Raw genomic sequence first — 24,717 nt, forward strand, 5'->3', positions numbered from 1 at the left:
AAAAACATTTATCAAATAAGTTGATGACAATTACAAGTTTCATTTCATATGAGCAAAATACTTTATTCCAGTTTAATCATTCTTCTTTATTTAACAAACAAGTACATGTATTTGTATCCTTACCTATAATCAAACCACTTTTTATTTCACAAAATTCTTGTAGACTTATTTCCTTATATCAGCACTTTTTAGTCATTTTGTATTGCTATAAATCAAAATGAGACAAATTGAATTTGCTTTGTTTGAAAGCTTGTCTGGATTAACTTTCATCAGGAAAACTTAGAACCAAATGTATGAAGTCAAATATATGGGGAGCAAAATCTTTGAAAGGGGCATAAAAAACTGTCTTAGGTCAGCTTTACTTGATGAAGCTGAAATTGTTAGCATTTGTAAAGGTTAATATTGATCAAAATGTATCTGATAAAACACAGTAAATACCAAAGCACTGACTACTGAGGGCATGATACTATCAATGACCAACAGTTCAGAGGCAATTATATCTATTTAGTGGTTACAAAACAAAGTGAAAATAAAAACATTTGTTGTATTCTAGGCATGTGTACAAGGTATATATCATCTGACATTACCTCATGTAGTTCTTCTAAAACTATGGAAAAGATCTGAAATTACCTAATGTAGTTCTTCTATTTTACTGTAGACTTTACTATATCTAGGAGAACATGAATTAAAACTATGGAAAACATCTGAATTTACCTCGTGTAGTTCTTCTATTTTACTGTAGACTTTACTATACCTAGGAGAACATGAATTAAAACTATGGAAAACATCTGAAATTACCTCATGTAGTTCTTCTATTTTACTGTAGACTTTACTATATCGAGGAGAACATGAATTAAAACTATGGAAGAGAGAATCTTCTGGTTCGTCCTCAGTATCTTCTGCAGTCTCTATATCATGATTGTATCTTTCAGAACGAGCTGTAATATTCATAAGAAATAAAAATAAATTTGTGCTAGCAATAATCATCTGTTCACATTTAAAAATAAATGGGGAATGTGTCCATGGGACGCAGATAATTCCCCTGCTTGCATATAACATTATAAAGGGACATAACTCAAGAACGGTAAAAGTGACGCGACCCAAATTCATTGTTGATCTGAGTTTTGTGAAAATAAGCATTGTGTATAAGTTTCATAACATTTGGCTGAGGCAAACTTAATTTAGAGAATGGGTTGCTGAATTTTTCCATTTGTAAAGGGGCATAACTCTAGAACGGTTAGAGAGACGCCACCAAAATTCAAACTTGATCTGTGTTTTGTGGTAATAAGCATTGTTTATAAGATTCATAATGTTTGGTTGAGGCAAACTAAAGTTAGAGAACAGAAACGAAAAAACTCAGCAATTTTTCCATTTGTAAAGGGGCATAACTCTAGAATGGTAAAAGTGATGCCACCGAAATTCAAACTTGATCTGTGTTTTGTGGTAATAAGCATTGAGTATAAGTTTCATAACATTTGGTTGAGGCAAACTAAAGTTAGAGAACGGAAACCAATTTCCGGACAAACAGACGTACGGATGTATAAGGGTAAAACTTAATGCCCCCTCCTGTAAGGCCGGGGAATAAAAAATGAACACAGTATAGCTTGCTCCAATGAAGCTTAATATCTAATTTCAGGAACCTCTGATTTGTAATTCTTGCCAAAAATGCAACAAAAATTTCATTATGGCTATTATTTGTAAGCATATATAAGTATACAGCAAATATGAGGTTGATGAGTAATGGATGTTAAAATGCATCTCATGGTATTGTATGCTCACAGGAAATTTCATACCAAATTTCTTGAAGCTCTGATTTGAAGTTCTAGAGGAAAAAATGCAACAAAAATTTCCTACATGGTCACTAAGTGTAAGAATATATAAGCATATGGTAAACAAGAAGTTGATGAGAGAAAGATGTGAAAACGCGTAACACACTTTAGCATGCTCACATTAAGCTTGATGCCAAATTTCAGAAAGCTCTGATTTGTAGAGGGGATATCATTATTTTGATATCAATAAATTTGTGATTTATAAAAACATGTTTTTTATTCTGTCTTCAATGACTGATTTATTGTTATTTGCATAACATCCAGTGACAAATAATTCATATTTATTCTAGACGATGCTAAAAATGAAAATAATAATACAACTCAATATATGTAGAGCTAAATAACAGCTTGTCAAAAATAAAATTCATTCGAACATAAATATATATTTAAACTTACGATCAAAATAACTGGTATCTTCATCATCATCTAGGTTAGGTACAAATTCAGCCTTTTTCCTCAGTAAATTATCCCAGTCCAAACCATAGAAGAAAATGTGTTCCTTGACTTCAGCTGCACCACCAGAACCTAGTCTATTAATTGGGTTATGTTGTAGTAAGTTAGCTATTAGGTCTTTAGCATCATCTCGTACCTGCCAATCTTCTTCTTCTGGCCACTCTAATTCCTCTAAAATATCAACAAATAACAAATAAAAGAAATGCATTATTGCTTTTTAATCTCATCAGCAGCTTTCTTTCTATAGTTATTTTTTTTAGTATAGTATACTTTTAATATTGAACAATTATCAATTATGAAATCCATCTTCACGAAATCTTAAAGATTTTTCAGTTTGTACACAAAAACAAAATTATGTTACACCATTGTTTCTTCATTGTCTAGGACAGTGTTAATCCATTACAATGTTTAGGTTTCCCTTTTTTCTGTAGAATCATTAAGAATACTTTAGTTTCTGTAATAGCCAATTTGCTAATCATTGATTTTGAAATTGGAAAAATGATCCATCAGTCCTTTCATTTGTGAGTTCATAACATAAAATTTCTACTCTTATAGATAAATCAACAGATTTGTATAAATAACAAATTATCTAATATTACAAACAAACAGTAATTTCATCATACAGTCAATAGTATTATTTATTTTTCCCCCAACGACACAATGTACACCTCAAGAGAGGGAAATCTACTCCTGTTCTTTTTTTTTTTTTTCGTTCATCCGGTGGCTTTGTCAGTTGTGGCCAGCTTCTTTCACGGCCATTCAAAATTACAGCCTTTACTCCCATTTACAATATCTAATGAACTTACCATTAATTACTTGAGAGAACAATTCTTCTGGTGTATCTCCAAAGAATGGTGCTATTCCAACCAAAAATTCATATAATATGATTCCCATAGACCACCAGTCTACTGGTTTTCCTGAAACGATACATTTACTGACTAATGTATATCCTTCTGTTAAAACAGTTTTAACTTCAGTCATATTTTTTTTTCTTCAGAAATTAAAAAAAAAAAATATTTGACATTTTTTGTCGATTATTTATTATTCCAGCAATGACTGTAAACCAACTGATTGCTGGAAGCAGAAAAATTATACAAATAGATATTGTTGAAAATCTGTCAAAATTGAATCATCCCTTACATAAATACAACCACAATAGAAAATCATGAAATTATATCTTGATACAAGCATTCCAAATTCTTCTGAAAGGATAACTTCTAAGTACCGTCTAACGATACTGAAAATGTTTGAACATCAGTGTTTGATTGACTTCTTAAACCATTGTTTGAAAGAAAATAACCATATTCTTGTCTAAGGATTACTTCTAAGTACCTAAGTTCTGTCTAACAATACTGAAAATATTTCAACACTAGTTTCTTAATAACTTCCTAAATTATTGTTTGAAAGAACAATATTCTTATCTATGTCTAAGGATACTGAAAAAGTTTTAACATCAGTGTTTGATTGACTTCTTAAACCATTGTTTGATACAAACTTACCATATTCTTGTCTAAGGATAACTTCTGGTGCTATATATTCTGGTGTTCCCTGAACCTGTTTATCTCGGAATTGTTTACAATCTTTGTCCATTGATCCCTCATATAAATTTGTTGTCACTATAAAATAATATAATGTCATTAGAAATTAATAACTGTTGTCCTTGAATAGAAATTAGTTTCATCTTTACTGTATTTTGTGTAAACTGAAATGTGACCTTTTATAAGAAGGAATCATCTCTTGTACAGGTTGGAAGACTCTTAAACTGAATTTCCCAATGCTTTAAGTTTTGGAAAAATTAATTTACAAGCATATGGAATAAAGGGACCATTGACTAGGTGTTAATATTGTCTGAAATATGTCATTAATACATCAGCCATCGTTTGATAAGTTTCAAATTATTCTTGGTATGAGCTTTTAACAAATATCAAGTCTTCATGTTCTTCCTCGCTTGGATGTCTTGATTTAATTTATATACAGATATCCAAAATATTATCAGTATCCTCATGTTGTTTCCCTTTTCCTTCCTCCATGATGGGTGTTTATTGCTGGGAAGTTTAAATACAGGTAGAAGTTTATACCTTAAGTCATTTGATAAGTTGAGGCTAATTTTTTGACTTAAAAAATCATCTGCAAAAGGTAAAGATCAGCTATCTCATGCATGCATAGGAGTGCAATAAAATGCCACTTACAACTCATCAAGCCAATCTTTGATAAACCAAAATCTGTCAACTTAATGTGTCCAGTAGCTGTGATGAGTAGACTGAAACAAGATGTAGGCCATAAATAATTCTTAGCAATACAAATGAATAATGTTGGCTGAGATAAAATCAGTTCGTTCTTATTAATACATATTGCAGCATTTTCCCATTTAAATTGATTAGATTTCTGTAGATACATGACACAAGACTAAATTCCTACCAAGAAACCAAACACAGGTTACTAAATAAGTATGTAAAAGTCAAATTATTTCTCATCACTATATAGAAACTTACTATTTCAAGGAATTATTAGGTTACTGTAGAAAATTAGAATACTGTTGTATTAAAACAGGTAATATATTTGTAATGTGTCAAAGAAGTTAATATAATTTGATATACTTACTTGTCTGGTTTGAGATCTCTGTGAACTATACCATAACTGTGTAAATATTCTAATGCCAGAACAGTTTCAGCAAAATACATCCTATAAATAAACAGCAGTCATTTTCTATTTATAGTTGCAAATAAAACAAGATTTCTATATTTTCAGTGCCTGGGCAAAAACTTTTACTTGCAGCCTTTTATGAGTATGTATAAATGTATTGCAAATTCCTTATCTTGAACTAATAGTTTGACACTATCGCCTAAAATTCATGCATTTTAAATGGAATCATAGTTTGTGCAAATCACCCCAAAGATAGCCTGACACTTCTAAATTTAAAATACTTTCACTATTTTTTTACTTTTAAAAATGCTTCAAATTCTATTCCTTATTGAAAATAAATAAAAATCATTTCCTTGTCTTATTGTTTATGAGTATCCAGTTTCATCATGCTATCAGTTACCTAAGGATCCAATGTTCACTTCCTAAATAACCCATTCCTCATTTACCAAGTTGAAAATATTTATAAATATGTCATAATTACCTTGCCAAGTCAAAAACAAGAGCCCCTGAGTTCTTTAACAGAGTGGCACAATCACCACCTTCCACATATTCCATTACCATACAAAGATGTTTCTACAAACAGTCAATTATATCTTACTGACATAAAGAAAACATTTGTTCTGTCTTACTTACACTTAACCTTTTCCTGTAAAACTATTCAAATGAAAGCTATGCACAAGTCCTCAGGTATTTGTATCCCTGTTGATTAACTCACATTTTCTCTTGGTCAGTGTCTGATGTAGTAAAAAATTACTCTGTACTAACTAATACTTCAATATTTAATTGGAACAGTGCCTTTAAAAATAACATTAATTCTATTTCCTAGTTAACTAAATGCCTGAGACTTACCTTTCCGTAAACATCTTACAAAACTTTACTTCCAACATTAGAACAACATTCTAGTTACTGCATTGTAATTTATTCATTAGGTTGACATATTTCGCTGCTAGTGTGGTGTCATCAGGACAAAGAACAGAAAAAGATACTTAATAATACCCAATAGCAACTATTGTACTTCAATACACACAATGATAAACTGTCCTGATGAGGCTGTACTAGCCATGTCAACCTTATAACTTACTATGATGTTGCTATCTTTCTATAGTGAATAAGGCAAATGAGATTTTGAGACAACCGAAACGTACTTTGGTATTCATCTTGGGTACTCTATCTGAATGTACTGTTGGTAGGTATTAGTTTACTCACCTTATTTCAAATATGTATTAAAATAGATAGATATTTCTCAACATGACTTTTTTTACAGACTTTCTTCATTATCCAATAGCTGTTTAAAACTGTGTTAACTACAAATGGATTTCCCAGTTTTTAAATTACCTGTGTTTCAAAACTACAGTACATGCTAACTACAAATGGATTGTCTGTAAAGCTCATGATATCTCGTTCAGTAAATACTTGTTCTGTTTGGTTTCGCAAAACTACATTCTGTTTACAGATCTTCTTCATTGCAAATCTTTGTCTAGTTCCTCGGTGTCGAACTAAATACACAGACCTGAAACAATTAAAATGTCACAGATTTAGTTCAATGAAACATAATAACATTGCATGAATCTGTACAAATACAGCAGATAATCTGTACAAATAAAGCAGATTAGGTAATAAATATTTCAATTCTGTTTTATTGTTAAAAGTTTCTTGTTTCCTTTTTTAAATTAATTACCTGTTCAACTTCAATCTCATCGAAATTAATCCCATATTAAAGGGGCATTAGCTGCCAAATTCATTACCATAAGATTGACTTATACCCTTTAGTTTGATTTATAACATACTAACTTTATTTGCTAAGCTTTAATCGATAACTGTTTACAACGGTAATCCATTTAAGTTGAGCTAATGCCCCTTTAAAAAATATAAAAATCGTCATTTTAACAGTACATGTAAACAAAATGGTTCAAAGCGTAATCGAGTAAACATACAAAACTTACGCATAGGCTCCATTACTGATAAGTTTAATAGTCTCAAAGTCTTCTTCTGTAGGTGTTTTAAACTTTGGTACATTACTTCTTGCCTGAAAGTAGTTTTACTTAAATCATCATTTATTTTCATATATACATGAAAAATGCAAACTTTTAAATCCTTTTATTCAATCAGGGTAAAGTAGCAATGTATAAATTATATTACTGAAAAATTTGAAAGTAATGTATGCATTTAAAAATGCAAATGGGAAAAAAATATAATGCGTAATATAACTCTGATAGATCATGCATTATGATAAACATAAGAATAAAATTTTTAAAAATAGAATATGTACAGAGTCAAATATTTTGCATTAATAAACTCACCCCATAGTTTTTAAATTTTCAAGTAGGTACAATAAGAAAATCTTTGACTTGGGAGTTTAAAAATACTTTCTATGGGTGAAACTATTGAGAAAATTGCATTTATCTTCACACAGATATGTCTTTTTTACCTCATCTGTTGTATCTATTTCATCTGGATCTAACAGTGGAGGGTCTGTTAATTCTGTAATGAATTCATTGAAAAATATCAAAACCAATTATATCATGCACAGTGAGAAATTATTTAAAACTGAATAAAATTTATTTCACACTGAATTAATGATCAAATACAACAAGAGATGCACAAATGCACTTGATAATCATACAGAAATAGTCTATGCATAATCAAATATAACAAATAATTATATTTGATTCTCACACATCCTTATTAATCACATTTTTAATCAAAGCGCGAAAGCGCTGTAAAGGCAGTTAATTACAGGTTGTGTGTATTTTTAGTCCAGTTATAACATTATCTTGCATAGTACATTGTACTTATCAGAGGTGGCTTTCAGTATTTAAGATTTAGAGTTCTCTAATGATATTGAACAAGTTTTATGAATGTCATATTCTGAGCACTATATGAAGGCGATTGTTCTCACTTGTTTATGAACTAGTGCATTATGTCCAGTTAGTACCTTTTTTATCTATGTTTATAGTCATATACTGTTTAAAATAGTTTGGCATTTTCTTTTAAGTAATAAGTAAATGTTATCAACTGTATTTTATTCAACTTTGCAAATGTGGTTTGTTACTTGTAAGTACAATGTATGGATGATAGTTGTTTCATTGGCAATCATAACACATCTCCTTATTTATATAATGATCTATATTCAACGACCTCAGGTACAAAAAAAATGTATGTAACTAAACTATGATGGGAAACCTTTGACTTCTTTCTTTAATATAAACTTTTGATTTAGTACCATAGAACTATGTAGAATAAATGTACATTGCAACATGTCAACTCTTTCAATGACAATACTTTTTTTAGAAACTATAACTCCAAGCAAAATTATATTTCCAAGTATAAAGTAATTTATGAATGAAACAAGAGTGCACACGCTGAAATGTCTCGCCTTCTTTACTAATCATTGATATTATGTTGATAGTCCTAAATATAAAGCTTTATTACAACTGTCACATAAACTTAACATTAACCAAGTAAACTAAACATTGACCAATGAACCAAGAAAATGAGGTCAAGGTCAGATGAACCATGCTAGGCAGGCATGTACAGCAAACAATTCTTCCATACAACAAATATAGTTGACCTATTGCTTATAGTTTAAGAAAAACAGACCAAAACACAAAAACTTAAAACTGAGCAATGAACCTTGAAAATGAGGTCAAGGTAAAAAAAAACCTGCGTGACTGACATATAGATCATAAAATATTTCCATACACCAAATATAGTTGAACTATTGCATATAGTATTAGAAAAAAAGACAAAACTCAAAAACTTAACTTTGACCACTGAACCGTGAAAATGAGGTCAAGGTCAGATGACACCTGCCAGCTAGACATGTACACCTTACAATCATTCCATACACCAAATATAGTAGACCTATTGCATACAGTATAAGAAAAACAGACCAAAACACAAAAACTTAACTATAACCACTGAACCATGAAAATGAGGTCAAGATCAGATGACACCTGCCAGTTGGACATGTACACCTTACAGTCCTTCCATACACCGAATATACTAGACCTATTGCTTATAGTATCTGAGATATGGACTTGACCACCAAAACTTAACCTTGTTCACTGATCCATGAAATGAGGTCGAGGTCAAGTGAAAACTGTCTGACGGGCATGAGGACCTTGCAAGGTATGCACATACCAAATATAGTTATCCTATTACTTATAATAAGAGAGAATTCAACATTACAAAAAATCTTAACTTTTTTTTCAAGTAGTCACTGAACCATGAAAATGAGGTCAAGGACATTGGACATGTGACTGACGGAAACTTCGTAACATGAGGCATCCATATACAAACTTGATAGTATGAAGCATCCAGACCTTCCACCTTCTAAAATATAAAGCTTTTAAGAAGTTAGCTAACGCCGCCGCTGGATCACTATCCCTATGTCGAGCTTTCTGCGACAAAAGTCGCAGGCTCGACAAAAAGGAGTTCTTAATTAAGTAATAAACTGATTCGCTGAGCGCAGCTGGATACACCCACAGAGGTCCAACCCTGAACAGTTGAGGCAAAAATGGACACAATATTCAAGCTTGATACAGGTCTGAATTTGGATTGTAATTAAATATTTGACATATTATAGTTTCTGAATAAATGTAGTCAAAGAACTTAAAATCGGTTATATGAATTGAATTTATATTCAATTAAAGATTTCTTGCTGTTGTGCAATACACTGTGCTGTTGCGCAATACTTAATAAATCTTTTGCCAGACTATAAACAAATAAAGTTCAATTTCTTCTCAATGTCATATTTGAAATTTATGAAAATCAATAGGGAGATTACATCAATAGCTATAAATAATTCACCAAAGTTTCATGCGAACTGGTTAAAGCATTTTTGAGTTGTTGTCCAAAAACTGGAAAATCCCCCCCTTTTTAATGAATAAAACCCCATAACTCAATAATGTAAAATCTAAAATTTATAAAATTCTAAAGGGAGCTTACGGATTGATAATTTAGTCTTAGATGCAAGATTTTTTTATCAGTTGTTTGTGGCTTTGAACTAGCTGTCAGTAAATGCGAGTACTCTCAGATCTGTACTTAGTGTCTTTTTGTTGTTTGGATGTACAACTACCCGGCCACGTCCACTTGTATTTGTATTTATCCATCTGATGAGTTAAGCCTCTTTCAACTGATTTTTATAGTTCGCTCTTATATTGTACTGTTACACCACTGTCCCAGGTTAGGGGGTGGGTTGGGATCCCGGGAACATGTTTAACCCCGCCACATTCTGTATGTACATGTATGTGCCTGTCCCAAGTCAGGAGCCTGTAATTCAGTGGTTGTCGTTTGTTTATGTGTTGCATATTTGTTATTCGTTCATTTTTTGTACATAAATTAGGCCGTTAGTTTTCTTGTTTGAATTGTTTTACATTGTCATTTCGGGGCCTTTTATAGCTCACTGTGCGGTATGTGCTTTGCTCATTGTTGAAGGCCGTACTGTGACCTATAGCTGTTAATTTCTGTGTCATTTGGTCTCTTGTGGAGAGTTGTCTCATTGGCAATCATACCACATCTTCTTTTTTATATTTACATCAACAGATATAAACAATTCACCAAAGTCAAGGTGAGACAACAAAACTTAGTTGTAAGATCTCTGAAATTTTTTACACGGTACAAGTTTTTCTAATTGTTGGAGATTGTATGGTGACAGTAACACCTGTAACTGCTTAACCCATTTCTTATGCACTTTGGTTCGATAAACTCACTGAATATCATACCACATCTCCTTATTTTTATATGCATTACAATTTACATGTGCATGTAATTGTAAATAATATTTATATATATATATCAGAACAAACTTCATTGCGTCACTTTTATTTATGCATCCTTTGGCACAATACAAGTTCTAAAATTACACAGCATAAAACAACCAAATGTTATTTCAGATGAAAGTTTTGTTTCAGTTCCATTCATAGGATTTATTAGAATTTTGTATGTTTTGCCAAGTCCAATAATTAGCTCTATGTGCACGTGTTAATTGGAGACTTTTCTATCCCGTATAAGAGTTTTGGAACTAATTCTGTTTCTTTTTTTGAAAAAAGTGAGCAAACAAATCTTGCACATTTAAACCTTTGTCTGCCATCACACTGTCACCTGGATCACATAATTGAACTATTCTACATCTTTCAACTATTTCATAGTCACTGGTACAACCAACATATGCATTAGAGACATAGTTGACTAAACCACCAGGTGTCGAACATACAAGTATTTTCAGTGTTTCTGTTTTTATATGATGAAAAGGTTGCCTGAGCTCTAGGAGCTTTAGGTTTTATCACGGGATATTCTGTGCTGTCAATAATAATCCAAGTTGTAGGAAACTTTAATTCTAAGTTGGATGGCGAAAAATACCTGACTAAACCACTAAATGGCCAAGTGTTAGCCTCACGCCACTGTTTAGACATAAAAACAATCCATGTTTACACAATATTCTTAACACTAGTTTCAATCTAGAATCTAGACAGTTCAAAGTTGGTTGTATAATGCATCAATTTCATCAAAGTCATAAAAAAAATGATTTTCAAATGACACCGGTACCCTATCAATTTGAAAATATATGTATCTCAAACAATGTGCTGTTGGACCAAGTGTGGTCAAAACAAATAAAAATTTAGTATACAACTCTAAACCGGTATAAAAATGCATGGCTGTGTCACGTGTCTTCATTTCAAAATTCTCTGCTGAAAATATAGGCATTGATGGTGTTTGCGTAATTCCATCTGTGAAGCTCAACATTAGCTCGGCAGTTGGTGGTGGACAGTCATAAATCCTGTCTGCAGTATGAATTACTTCTTCAGGAAAACCAACTTTACAATCAAAACTTTCCTCTAGATTTCTACTACAATATTCATCAAGTTTAGTTCTTTTGTTTTCACAGGAAACTGCCCTGATTTTTCTTTTTGCGGACGATTCAGTCTCTTGCTTGGTCCAGGAAAATAGGCTGGGATTGGCAGTAGACTTAAGTCTCTGTATGGTGGGTTTGTGCCCTGAAAAAGGTTATAAAACATTAGTTTTTTGATAATTAAATGAACTTCCATTAGCAATGCATACTTTGTACAGAAGCAAGTTAACTCGTACCATTGTAAACTCGTACCACGTAAACTCGTACCAACGTAAACTCGTACCACTGGGAAGTCGTACCAATCAGAACTCGTACCACTGCAAACTCGTACCATTAAAAATATATTCAAAAATACGAAAGTTTTATGATTTTTTTTTGGGTAAACTAAATAAAAAAAGTTGAATTACTTGAATTTTATACTAGATTTTAATGAAAACTTAGACAAAAATACGAATGTTTTATGATTATTTTTTTTTTAAGCTTTATACAAAAAATTAAAATATCTTTGAAATTTATACCAGATTTTAATGAAAACTTAGACAAAAATACAAATGTAATTTCTTAATTACCATGCTAATAAATATATTAAATTCCTTTGATTGTGTGATTATTGGTTGATTATTAACTAATCAACTTGGTTTTTTTTATCTTTAACTAATCAACTTGTATAATCATATAAGCATGGTCATATTCTGCTGAAATGTGCTGAATATTGTATAAAAATAAATTTCATACTTTCTAACTGTTGGTCATAAACAATTTTAAACCTTTAAAACACAATCAATAAATAAAATTCCTTTTAGAAACAATAGAAAAATACCCAAATCTATTCAATGTTACTGATTTGGAATGATTAAAAATTAAATCAAATAGTTGTCAGTAAAAGTTTAAAAAAGAGTCTATTCAAGGGAGACAACAAAGCCAATCTGCCACGGTTTTCTCTATCCAATTAGACAAGGAAAATTAGCTACAAATTGGTTATTGTAATTTCAAATTATATACATTTTACAGACTTAAGAGGTATTGAGTGAAATTAAAGTATATATTCATCATTAAACACCATTTGAATGCATTTAAATAAGTGGGTACGAGTTTGCAATGGTATGAATTTACCGTGGTACGAGTTAGCAGTGGTACGAGTTTGCATTGGAACGAGTTTTTGATTAGTGGTACGAGTTGACATTGGTACGAGTTACAATGGTACGAGATAACTATAATTCCTTTGTACTCGTAACCTGGCAAAATATTAACTAGATTTATTCATTACAATCTGGATAAAACTATGTTAGCCTGATTCAATGTACATCAAAATGTATGTTATGTAAATCCAAAGGACAAACAATGAGAGACGTATGCAACAAACATACATTGTTTGTACCTAAATAACTATAATATAGATGAGAGCATGTCATTGTTTTGTTCCTGTTAACATTGTCATTGATATTTTTCAAGAAAGTCTATGAGGCATAGCTTATGCATTCCTGTCATTACTACATAAGCATAATTACTGCTAAAATAATTCTCAGTATGATATACCTCTTGTAAGAAATCATTATAATTGTAGCAAGCACCAAAAAATCTCAAACAGATCACATTGAATCGTAATCCAAAAAATTATGACGTCTTGAATTAACCACCCCCTTTTATTCTAAAACGATAATTGCGGTTGTAAACTGACTTTGGTTTATTCGCATGGCGATTACATATATAACTATATATTTTAAAAAGAAAATAGAGTTTTACCATGAATAGTTTCCTGCACGTAGTCTTTTTCAGTAAAATGTGCCTTGCAAACAACAGCTGATTGAGATGGACTCCACGATTTCATCGTGTTCTCGTCCAATCTGCGTATGGGCCATGGCGTTGATTCAACTTTTCCTTCTTTTTAAGTCATTTGGAAATGCATGTCCTCCTCTTAAATGACATCCAGGTACACAACAACAAGTACTTGGCATCGTTAATTAAAAATGCAACTGTAATAGTTGCACAGTGCAGAAACCGGAAGTTGAAGTACAGGATCGGCTACCACGGCGCCACCTATTCAGGAACGATAATTTGCTACTTTATATAATTGCGAAATAACAATAACGTTAGACGGGTTCGCGTGCATAAACAGAAATGCGCTTTAAATTGTATAATATAATTCATGTTCAGTCGACCTTTAATTATTATATCAACGACTGAAATGATTTATAAACATCTAGATTGCAGAAAACACTCGAAATTAACCCGAGCTCTTTCCACACGGAATTCAAATAATTCTAGTTTGTCAATCGGTTGACTGCTTATAATGTAAAATACAAATATATCAAAAGTTTTTAAAACTAACAAAACACAATGATCGTTTCTCTATTTCCCAATGTAAATGAAATGAGACAAAAAACATTTTATACCACAATAAGAAGAGGAGAGAATCAACATTTTCCGGATCTACTTGGAGCTAAATGACCCCCCACGTAGATAAGTTGGATATCGCGGAAAGAAATATTAACACGGCAACTAGAAAGGCATTAAAGCACTGCCTTTAAAAAGTCACATGCTGTAACATGTAAAGATTCATTAAGAAGTCCCATGCTGTAACATGTAATGATTCATTAAGAAGTCACATGCTGTAACATGTAATGATTCATTAAGAAGTCCCATGCTGTAACATGTAATGATTCATTAAGAAGTCACATGCTGTAACATGTAATGATTCATTAAGAAGTCACATGCTGTAACATGTAATGATTCATCAAGAAGTCCCATGCTGTAACATGTAATGATTCATTAAGAAGTCACATGCTGTGACATGTAATGATTCATTAAGTCACGTGCTGTGACATGTAATGATTCATTAAGTCACGTGCTGTGACATGTAATGATTCATTAAGTCACGTGCTGTGACATGTAATGATTCATTAAGAAGTCATGTGCTGTGACATATAATGATTCATTTAGAAGTCACGTGCTGTGACATGTTATGATTCATTAAGAAGTTTCATATCATTAAAAAGTCACATTTTCTTAAACATAGATATTGTAACATATACCACAAAACAAAACAAAAACACTCTATCAAGGGTTTGGAAAAGATGATAGTTTCCAATTAAGTCCAAATTTTGGATATATGACTTAGATTAATATTCAAAACTTGAATGTGTAGAATTGTAAAGATTCTTTTTGTTACTTAATTGCCAGCTTTACAAGAATACAATCTGTTAGCAACCATTTAAATTTCTGTCAAGTGATAGTACAACATTTTGTGAGTATCCTGCAATACAGGCATCACTCATACTTTCCTTGTGTTTTTATTAGGGTTCATGGGAATTGTCACCCTCGCCAGGATTTTCAGTTTTTTTGTTTGTTTTTTTTTTATTCAAAAACATTGGAATAAAGAACCTTTATGAGCACGCTCAATGTACCCCATGCCCCCACATTGTCACTGGGCAAACAAAATATCACCAAATTCCTAAGTTCAAAGACTCATAACTCTTACAAAAGTCAACTGATAAAAATTTCTTGTGGATACAGGGCTCACACTACTTCAGAATCATAGGGAGAAGTGACTCCTCTTTTTGAAACTGATAGGGAAAAAAAAGACTTGAAAGAGAAGTGCTTGTTTCCACGCAGAGCTACAATGTTAAGTTTTTACTATGATATAAAGGGCCATATGTATCCTATTTATTTCATTTTTTTTTTTTAACATTGTTCAATTCATACCTGTGTATACAATTGAAGTAACAGTTATTTCAGTTTATGTCTTAAGGATGTTTGCTACTCTGTTTCAAAATAACAAGCTTTTTAAAAGACTGTTATTAATTGATAGTATATAAAAAATGGAATTAAAAAAGGAGAAAAAAATGAAGGGTCCGTGTGCTTGTTTTTGAGATATAAGCCATTGAAAATTTGGCAGGAAATGATTCCCTCTAGATTTTTCATACTTTTAACATTGGCATCTTTTTATTTCAAAAACTATGAAAAAATAACAAGGATTTTATAAAATATTCAAATATGGCTTTTTAACCTATATGTAATAAAATTATGAAAAGAAAAGTAGGGGTTAGCGGGCAAAATTTTTAAAGACATTACATGGATGAAACCAGAGGATTTCGAATATCTGACAAAAATTCAATAACAAGAGGAGCGAACATCCTTAATCACTGATTTATAGTTACACAATTATATTTTTCCTCTTTTAAGAAACTACCAACTAATTATCTAGCACTAAAAAGAACTTTTTTAAATATCAAAAAGGAAAAGTATACTAGTCCCAGCATATATCAATTAATATTCAATTAAAAACTATTCTGTTTATCATGTTTATGAAATTCATTGTTTCACATTAAAAAGATATATAAATTTAAAAGTTAAGCAACTTTAATCAATAAATTGAAACAATGCATTTACATATAAATATTTACATTAAGCAAGGAGATCTAGCCAAAAGTCTGTTAAAGTGTGTGTGGAATGCGTTATTTTCCCTTTTGGGATCATTATTCTTCTGTCAGCTGTGCCATTCGTGCGTCCGTAGTTATTATCATAAGAATACGGATTTCGGTCATATCTTTTCCACTTCCGATGAATCCCGCCTCAGATCCATAGTTCAAACAAATATTTCAATGGCAGACAAAGAAAAATTTACGAAAATAAACGATGTTTGACAAGTGATTTGGAAAGGAATATGACACTTTTAATGCAATAAAGGAATAAAACATCAACTATAGGCAATTTTCATCACGTTCTAACGAAGTAACAAACTTATTTTGTCTGAAATCACAATATTTTGATGTACGTTCTCGAGTAACAAGTACCGGAAATGAAAGAAAATACTTCTTATGTTTTCTGTTTGAAATAACATACAACCAATCTGTAAAGTCAATGCCTTCAACACTTTTCTAAAGAAATAAATCTTTTGTCTTTGAATTTCTTTACTTATAAATGAAAAATTCCTGATTCATTTGCTTGGTAAAAATTGAAACTTCTCAATGACGAAAGCCACTGAAAATGACTACTGTGAACACCAGTGTGACTGATATCGCTTTCAACGGTCAGGAAAAGAAAAGTGATGGACAGAAAAGCGACTTTTTAGCCCCAGTCGCCTGCTAGCGTGAGCCCTGGGGCTGGGATATGAACATCTACTTATTATGTCCTTATTATCTACAAGTTTCATGAAATTCAGTTGTATGGTTTCAGAGGAATTGCAATGACAAACTGTTGCAGTAGTATATTAAGGCCGAAGTTCTAGGGTCAAAGGGGCATAACTCCTAGAAAAAAAATTTAATCATAATTTTCCTGTCGATATGCACATCTACATAGTATGTCCTAATTTTCTACAAAGTTCAATGAATTCTGTTGTGTGGATTTAGAAGAGTTGTGATGACCAACTGTTGCAGTAGTATATTGAGGCCAAAATTTTAAGTTTACAGGGGCATCACTCCTAGAAAAAAATTAGAATCATAATTTCCTGTCAATATGAATATCTATATATTATGTCCTTAATATCTACAAAGTTTCATGAAATTCTGTTGTGTGGTCTCAGAGTAGTTGCAATGACAAGAACAGGACTGATGGATGGATTGACGGACTTACTGATGGACTCAAGACTGAAGGACTGACTAACAGACGGATGGGTCAAAAAATGTTTACCCTACAGAACTTTGTTCTGCAGGGTATAATTATTTTGACTTTGGCCATTCTGCATACTACTAATTAACCATATCTTAAATAGTCCTTTGTTTTCACAGTAATCTTTCAATAGCTCTACTGTATAAACTTTAAGTAATCTGACTTGAAGTAAGTGATATACTAATGATGCAAGTCTGCAAACATCATTAGCCTAAAACACTTATTTATCACAAATACAAACCTTTCAAAGTTTCTTTATTAAGTCCTAGATAATTAAATATGTATTGTGGGACATCCTTCTTTACAGTTGCCTTAACCTGTCCTTCTGCTTCTTCAAGTAATTTATAAAATTTCTCTGGATCAAATTCCTGAAATTGATGTTAGATTTAAATACCATAGTGAAATACAATATACTTTTTTTGAATCTGCACGAATGGGTTTTGCAAAAGGCCTAGCTAATAATTTATACTTTTGTAGTGTGTGGCAATTTTTAATCTTTCCTACTCTTGTTTTTGTCCTGAACATGCTATTCACAGAAAATATAAGGAATTAACTGCTTTGTATTTTGGTTAAAAATTATTTATTGTAACTATCTTCATGAAGCAAACCATACTCACTGTTTTTTTTAATACATTTTTTAAAATTAAGTTTTCTAAAAATAAAAAAAAAAAAAAAAAAAAAAAACACCAATGAGGCCATATTTATGACCTAAAATTGAAGTATGTTAAATCGCACCATATAAGCAGTTAAATTAAAAACTAGATGCTCTAAAGAGCCTGTCACTCACCTAGGTCTATATGTATCTTGAACATTGTAGACTACTCTTTACAGTTTCTCTCTGTCTTATTTAGTTTTTGCCCAAAACACAAAAGCAGGTAAAAATACATCGTCATTTAAGAGCAATCACTCCTATCTACTAACTTTTCTGGCAGAATTTGACATGATTGCATATCTTGTTTTGCTGATCATTTTTTGTTATTTAAAGTTTCTATCTATCTTTTTACAGTTTTCAAGATAATAGGCAAAAATACCAAAAATTGGTAAAAATCGTCATTAAAGAGCAATAATTTCAATAACAAGTAAACTGAAGAAATCGGCTATTACACTTATTTGTAGATCATATCTTCCTGATCATTATGCTGTTTAAAGTTTCTATCTATCTATTGTAGTTTTTAAGATTTAAGGCAAAAATGCAAAAAAAAAGGTAAAAATTTTCATTAAAGGGCAATTACTCTAATAAGGAGTCGATTGATGATTTCCACTATATTGACTAATTTGAAGATCCTGTCTTGCTGATCAGTTTTTTCTCTATCTATTATAGTTTTCAAGATAATACGCAAAATGGAAAAAAAGTAGTAAAATTTGTCATTTTAGGGCAATAACTCCAATAAGAAATTGACAGTTTTGACATAAATAGATAATAGGTAGAGCTCAACATTCTGAACATTTCTGCCCCTGTCAGATTTTCCTGGTTGGCAGGCGGGGTCATCAAACACATCTTTTAAACTAGATACCCCAATGATGATTGTGGCCAAATTTGGTTAAATTTAGTTTCAGAGGAGATGATCTTTTTAAAAGCTAACGGACGACGTCCACAGACGATGGACGCCAAGTGACGGGGGAAAACTTGAAGGGCCATGCAAGCTAAAAAAAAAAGCACAACAAAGCAAATCTATGTCTACAGCGTTAAAATTGTACAGAGTATTTCTCATCTTAAGTTGGACTTTATTTAGGATTTTGGATAAATATCTTCCTTTGTTGTTTGTACACACTTAAGTATATAGACAATAAGTGTTTAGAGTTTTTTTGTACTCAGTCCAAAACTAAGACAAATGCTTGCTTAAGCTCCCATTTCCACTGTTTCATAGCCTCATACAAATACAGCTAATATCTAAAGACAATAAACACTTATTGGCTATATAATTGAGTGTGTACAAACAATAAAGGAAGATATTATTTTCCTTGTTTACTGGGTGGACCTTATATCAATGTTACTTGTTGTTTACTGTCTATTGAAAGAATAACAATATTTATTACCAGCCAATCAATTCATGGGATAGATAACAATAAGACAGCTAAAAAAGCTATTTGACCAGTCTGTTTCTTCATTAATAATAGAAAATAAAGAAGTCATAGATCATCTAAGAAACTGGCAATCTTAAATTCTATGCTTGAAGTACATACTTTAACAGTTTAGCTTTAAATATACCATAACCACGGATACTTACTAAACATTCTAAAAGGCGAGCTGGTCTGGATATTATAAGTAACAGTTTCTTGATCAAAGGGTAGATATAATTATATGCTTCTTCTTCTTTTTCTTCAGCCTAACATGGAAACAAATATTAACTCATTTTCTGTCAAATATACTAAATATACTTAACAATCATTTCCTCAAAGATATGTAGGAAGATTTATTTGATTTATTATAGTTTAAAATGAATCCCACTATTTAACAGCATACCACTTAGGCTCTCTGTAAATTTCTATAAGGCTCTCTAAATACACTTATATTGTTAATGGATAATCTTATGTAATAACTGATAATTTGCAACAGAGAAAACCACAAAACTTACTTTGATGGTTAAGAACTTTCAGAACTTTAATGAGCTTCCAAAAAAATGTACTATTTATAAGATAACTAATTTGTGATTGATACTAACAGTTAAAATACTATGAATTCAGATTAAAAATAAAAACATTCTTGTGTCTTATTTCTACACTTAGGATTACATGCATGACTTACATCCTCTACTAGCTTTTCTAGACTCTCAGAAACTTCATAGAAGTATGAACTTGTAATTTGTTTCTGTTCAGATTTCTCCAGAGTATTCTTTGCCATTTCTAACACCTGTTTGTGTAGGAATCTAGATATAGCATCACATTCATGGTTGATTTCCATTTTACTGTGGAGATCTATAAAATTCCTCAGCCTTTCTTCCATTTGTGATGTGGCCTAAAAAAACATACAGTATTCAATAATCTTAAAATATTGCATACAATATAGACAAAGGTCAATTCATAAATAGCAGAAATAGTGTTTGTTTATGGGGTGCATTTTTAAATTGATATTCATTTTTTTGGTGTTAGGGCTGTATAAATGCTGGAAATTATTATTCAACAATAATGATATATGCACTTCTTGAATAAAACCTCTTTTTGATTTCAACTTCAAAATATTTCATACTTGTAGAACTTTGATTTAAAGAAACCAAGGATTCTAAGAAAACATTTTCAGTCGTAATGTAAATTATACATTCTTGAATCCCCAAAAACTAAAGCAAACCTATAACCAGAACAGTTTTTTTTGTGGGTCATTGGGCATTCAAAGAGATGATTGGAAACAAAGGATGTATGAGATTCCAAGTCATGTAGTTTCTGATGTTTCTATTTTATCCACTCAATGTTGAAATGGATTTTTAAAAAGACAGAAACTGTGGGGGAAAAGGGTGAAGGACGTCTCACCCAGAGTGTGGGGTGACAAGAATATCACAATTCACAGCAACATTTAGCTAACAAACATGTGCAAATCCTATAGGAATATCTCATCTTTAAAAAGATCCTTACCTTAGGAAATCTGTCTTTATATACACTATTCATCATCACTATTTCATCTCCCCCTGGGGAAGCCCCTGGAGTACTACAATACCAAGGAAACATTTATCATCAAAAATCTTCTCATGTGTATTATCTGGATTACAATGTTTTTAAACAAGATTCAAAATTTAAGCAAGAACAGCAAAATATCAATGGCCAAAATAAGAAGAACAATAACTTACCAAAGACATTATACTACAAATTATATTAAAGCTAAATTGTCATTACAAAATTAATATTGCTACTTAAACTGAATAAAATGTGTATTGAAACAAATTTTGAAATGATACAATTTTAAATATAAACTTTGTTAATATGCATGCATATAAGTGTAACTGATCAGATAAATAGTATCACATATTACTGCAACAGTGATAAGAGTTATTATTAGGACATGTTATTCATCTTTATTAGACTGATACTTTACTTATGATTCAACATTACTTAGTCACTTTCAAAAATAAATCAAAAGTTACATATAACCTAGCAACTATTTGACAGAGACTTATTTTGATATTATGTCCCAAAATTAGTGAATTATTGATTGATTGTTGGTTGCTTAACGTCCAGTGGCAAATATTTCATGCATATTCAGGACGAAATTAGTGAATTAGTATTTAAATGAATTTAACAACACCCATGTAATAATATGAAAATAAATCCCTGCAAAGTTACAAGTATCAACACTACAAAGTCCTATAGCTACATACTGTAAATATAGAAAGATACATAAGATATTGCTAATCGTTTCCAACACACTAACCATACAAGTATGAACAACAAATTCAAGGGAAACATGAGATTTCTGAACATGCATTTTGATATCATGGTATTTTTTTTTATTTTCTTTAGACAAAAATTTACTAGCACTGATTAGTTTTTAAAAAGTCAGTGTTGTTCATTACAAAACTCCCTTTAGCATTCTTTTGAAGGAGAGTCAAAGCAAGTTTAGGAGTAATTAAATCAAAGCTTTTGGATTTTCAGTACAACAAGAGGCATTCCAACAACAGTATTTGCCATAGACAAATATAAAACACATCAACATCACATTCATAAAATTACATATGTGTTTCTAAATAAAGAAAACTTAACCCCCCTATCTTTTGTGTGCACAAAATACTAACATCAGCCAATGTTCTTAATAATGTGAAAAACAAGTCATAAATTAGTAAATAGTAGTTGTATCAAGCTATCTTAATTTCTGTAGAAGCATTTTAAGAACTACAAATCCGAATCCAAATAATTGTGCATAACTATAGAAAGCATAGGAAGGCATAAATAAGCATACATTTACATGTATACATAAATATATAAATATCTTACTCAATCAAGGCAAGCCAGGATAAACTGTTCACCAAAAGCAAAATGGAGGGTGTAAATTAATCATTTCTACTAATAAAATTATTCAGTGATCTATTACAAGCTACAGTTGTGCTCAAAGGAACTTAAAGTTAAAAGCTCATTTAAAACTAGTATAGATTGCAGAAATATAGTTGAGATGAATCTAGAAATCAGTTTAGAATTTTATTGTTATTTCAAAGCAGTGATCAAGGAAGCAAAAGACCGAACAAACTCTTGTTTGTCATTAAAAAAGTGACTATCATTTAAACATGGAAGTATTGATTTTGTATTCTAATATACAGTAGCTTAAATGAGCTTTTGTCTATCAAATTTGAAAATTTAAATAAGAATCATGAATTTTTAATTGTATCAAATTGATTGACGGTAAAATTATCTTTACTAAATGTCAATACATTTGTGGAAAATTATATGGTTTACATAATTTTTTATGTTTTTTTCTCTAACATGCAGAACATTTGTTAAAAAGATGTATGTTTGCTAATGACTATATAAGATCTTTAATGTGATGAGGTAATTTTAGTGCCATTAACAGATTACTTTATGACTTATCATATATATTAGCTTATTACATTAAGAAATGATTCATGGTTTTCCACTGGTTTGTTGGAAATGCCTAAAAGAGGATAAATCAACTCTCTTCTAATAAAATCAAAATCAAACCAAAGGATTTCATAAATTATTTCTTTTCTTGTTTAAGGAAATGTGTAAAAACTACATGAATGACGTAACTGTATACTGTATTGAACATTTCATTTCCTAAATATGATTCTTTCATTAGATTTATGGACAAAACATAGTGTGACACTGATTTGTATAGAAGGAGTTTTATATTGATTACAGACGCCTGAATAAGAAAGCCAAAATGCACCTAAATCTTGTTTGGTTATAGAAATGTATAATATTTAATGTCAAACAGCAAAAGATAAACTGACAATATTTCAGACTATATATATATATTCAAAATATTCAATGTTGAAAAAAACAAGCACCTGATATACTGTGAATTTGTTAACATTTTTGGGTTTTTTTCATGGATACTTGATTATGTGGTTTTGATAAATTCTCTACACAAGCCTATAGGAAAATTGCATATTTTTGATTAAATTTGTGGTTCCCTATTTCCAAAATAAATAAGTATCCTACAAATATTGAATCTATAACTAGGGTATTAGATGTATTGCTTTATATCTTGCTTATTTCATACAGCATTTTTGATATGCAATAAAAATACCCCTTCCCTATTATTTGTGGAGCTTTTAGTAACATGCTTACTAAACTACTTGCATTTTCAAATTTGGAATGACATTATTTTGTATGGAATGAATGAACCTGTCTCACCTGAGGCTTCTAGATCGAGGTCTTTGAAAGGGTGACAGTGGAGAATGTCTACCATCGTTGTCGTCTAGGCTTATCATGTGACCTTCATGGGGACCACTGAAATGCTTAGCATAAAGACCCAAGTCTTCATTGTTAGGGTGGTATGGCAACTGGTTTAACTTCTCCTGTGATGAGTACTGGGACTGAAAAAAACATTATTAATCACATTAATAACTGGAGCACAATCAATCACAGAATCTTAAGAAACTTTGAAAATTTGTTTATCAGGATCTTGTCACACATTTTACTAAAACTACTTGATTTTCATTAAACAAATTTCAAACATAAATGATGATGATGATGAGAAGGTGTTTAACATCCAGTGGGAAATATTACATGCATATTAGGGTTAGAACATGTTAATCTGATATGAATATGAAGCCTGTTTTGTAGTTAACTTGACATGCTAAGCCAGATTTTGTATGTGCTAGTTCACATGGAAGACGGTCTCCCTACCAAGACACATTATTCTGTCTCTGAGCCGGCTATTCTTTGCTCTCATTCCTAAATCCTGTTTGCTAAGCAGAGAAATAGCAACTACTAATTTATCTGATTTGACCCAACTGGGGATCAAACCATTGACATTCAGCACTCAAGGCAGGCATGCTACCACTGAGGCGCTTAAAAGATAAATTTCTCCTAAATCACCATTCTGACAAAAGTGGAAGATAAGCAAAATATGCCTCTTCAGAAAGTTCCTTTACTGACTTGAATTACATGCGATTCATATTTTTTTTAATGTCTTTTCAAAGTTTATTTTGTAAAATAGTTTTTGCATTTTGTTTATATCTTTTATTACAGATGTGTAGCAAACTACTCTGGTTAATGAAAAAAATATATTTAATTTATCCATAGTAGAAGATGTACAATATTAATGTTTACCGATACATTAGAACTGCTACATGGAGTGTTTGTCCCGTAACCTGAAGATGGCAAGGAAGCAAAAGACCAGCGTCTACCATCACATCTGAAATAATAAATGACAAATTCAACTAG

At 31.2% G+C, this 24,717-nt stretch overlaps 2 protein-coding genes across 5 annotated transcripts in view; both read right to left on the bottom strand.

Annotated features, from left to right (window-relative positions):
• Positions 1 to 24,717, bottom strand: part of LOC127728590 (microtubule-associated serine/threonine-protein kinase 3-like) — a 110,189-nt gene that overhangs the window by 11,856 nt on the left and 73,616 nt on the right. For 2 of the 4 annotated variants that reach the window (XM_052236116.1, XM_052236144.1), the window contains 17 exons: positions 24,604 to 24,688; positions 23,683 to 23,864; positions 22,306 to 22,329; positions 20,953 to 21,025; positions 20,132 to 20,341; positions 19,614 to 19,712; positions 17,627 to 17,753; positions 7,354 to 7,406; positions 6,869 to 6,951; positions 6,261 to 6,435; positions 5,407 to 5,498; positions 4,884 to 4,964; positions 4,472 to 4,542; positions 3,782 to 3,898; positions 3,089 to 3,199; positions 2,226 to 2,453; positions 799 to 938 (listed from right to left, as the gene is read on the bottom strand). In XM_052236116.1, the coding sequence (XP_052092076.1) occupies positions 799 to 938; positions 2,226 to 2,453; positions 3,089 to 3,199; positions 3,782 to 3,898; positions 4,472 to 4,542; positions 4,884 to 4,964; positions 5,407 to 5,498; positions 6,261 to 6,435; positions 6,869 to 6,951; positions 7,354 to 7,406; positions 17,627 to 17,753; positions 19,614 to 19,712; positions 20,132 to 20,341; positions 20,953 to 21,025; positions 22,306 to 22,329; positions 23,683 to 23,864; positions 24,604 to 24,688 (1,951 nt within the window). The remainder of the gene's footprint in view (positions 1 to 798; positions 939 to 2,225; positions 2,454 to 3,088; positions 3,200 to 3,781; positions 3,899 to 4,471; positions 4,543 to 4,883; positions 4,965 to 5,406; positions 5,499 to 6,260; positions 6,436 to 6,868; positions 6,952 to 7,353; positions 7,407 to 17,626; positions 17,754 to 19,613; positions 19,713 to 20,131; positions 20,342 to 20,952; positions 21,026 to 22,305; positions 22,330 to 23,682; positions 23,865 to 24,603; positions 24,689 to 24,717) is intronic. The other 2 variants (XM_052236135.1, XM_052236125.1) reach the window with 2 other exon arrangements.
• Positions 10,736 to 14,303, bottom strand: LOC127728808 (uncharacterized). The gene is made up of 2 exons (XM_052236422.1): positions 13,522 to 14,303; positions 10,736 to 11,923 (listed from the first exon to the last, which is right to left on the bottom strand). The coding sequence occupies exons 1-2, from the start codon at positions 13,604 to 13,606 to the stop codon at positions 11,403 to 11,405; spliced, it is 606 nt and encodes a 201-aa protein (XP_052092382.1). The 5' UTR covers positions 13,607 to 14,303; the 3' UTR covers positions 10,736 to 11,402.

This window comes from Mytilus californianus, unplaced genomic scaffold (assembly GCF_021869535.1).
Source record: "Mytilus californianus isolate M0D057914Y unplaced genomic scaffold, xbMytCali1.0.p SCAF_1, whole genome shotgun sequence".
NCBI classification, from domain to species: Eukaryota; Metazoa; Mollusca; class Bivalvia; order Mytilida; family Mytilidae; genus Mytilus; species Mytilus californianus.

Coding starts and splice junctions, on each gene's coding strand:
- LOC127728808 (XM_052236422.1), bottom strand. CDS start 13,606: ATGAAATCGTGGAGTCCATCTCAATCAGCTGTTGTTTGCAAGGCACAT. Junction 11,924..13,521: donor CGTGCAGGAAACTATTCATG/GTAAAACTCTAT, acceptor AACCTTTTTCAG/GGCACAAACCCACCATACAG.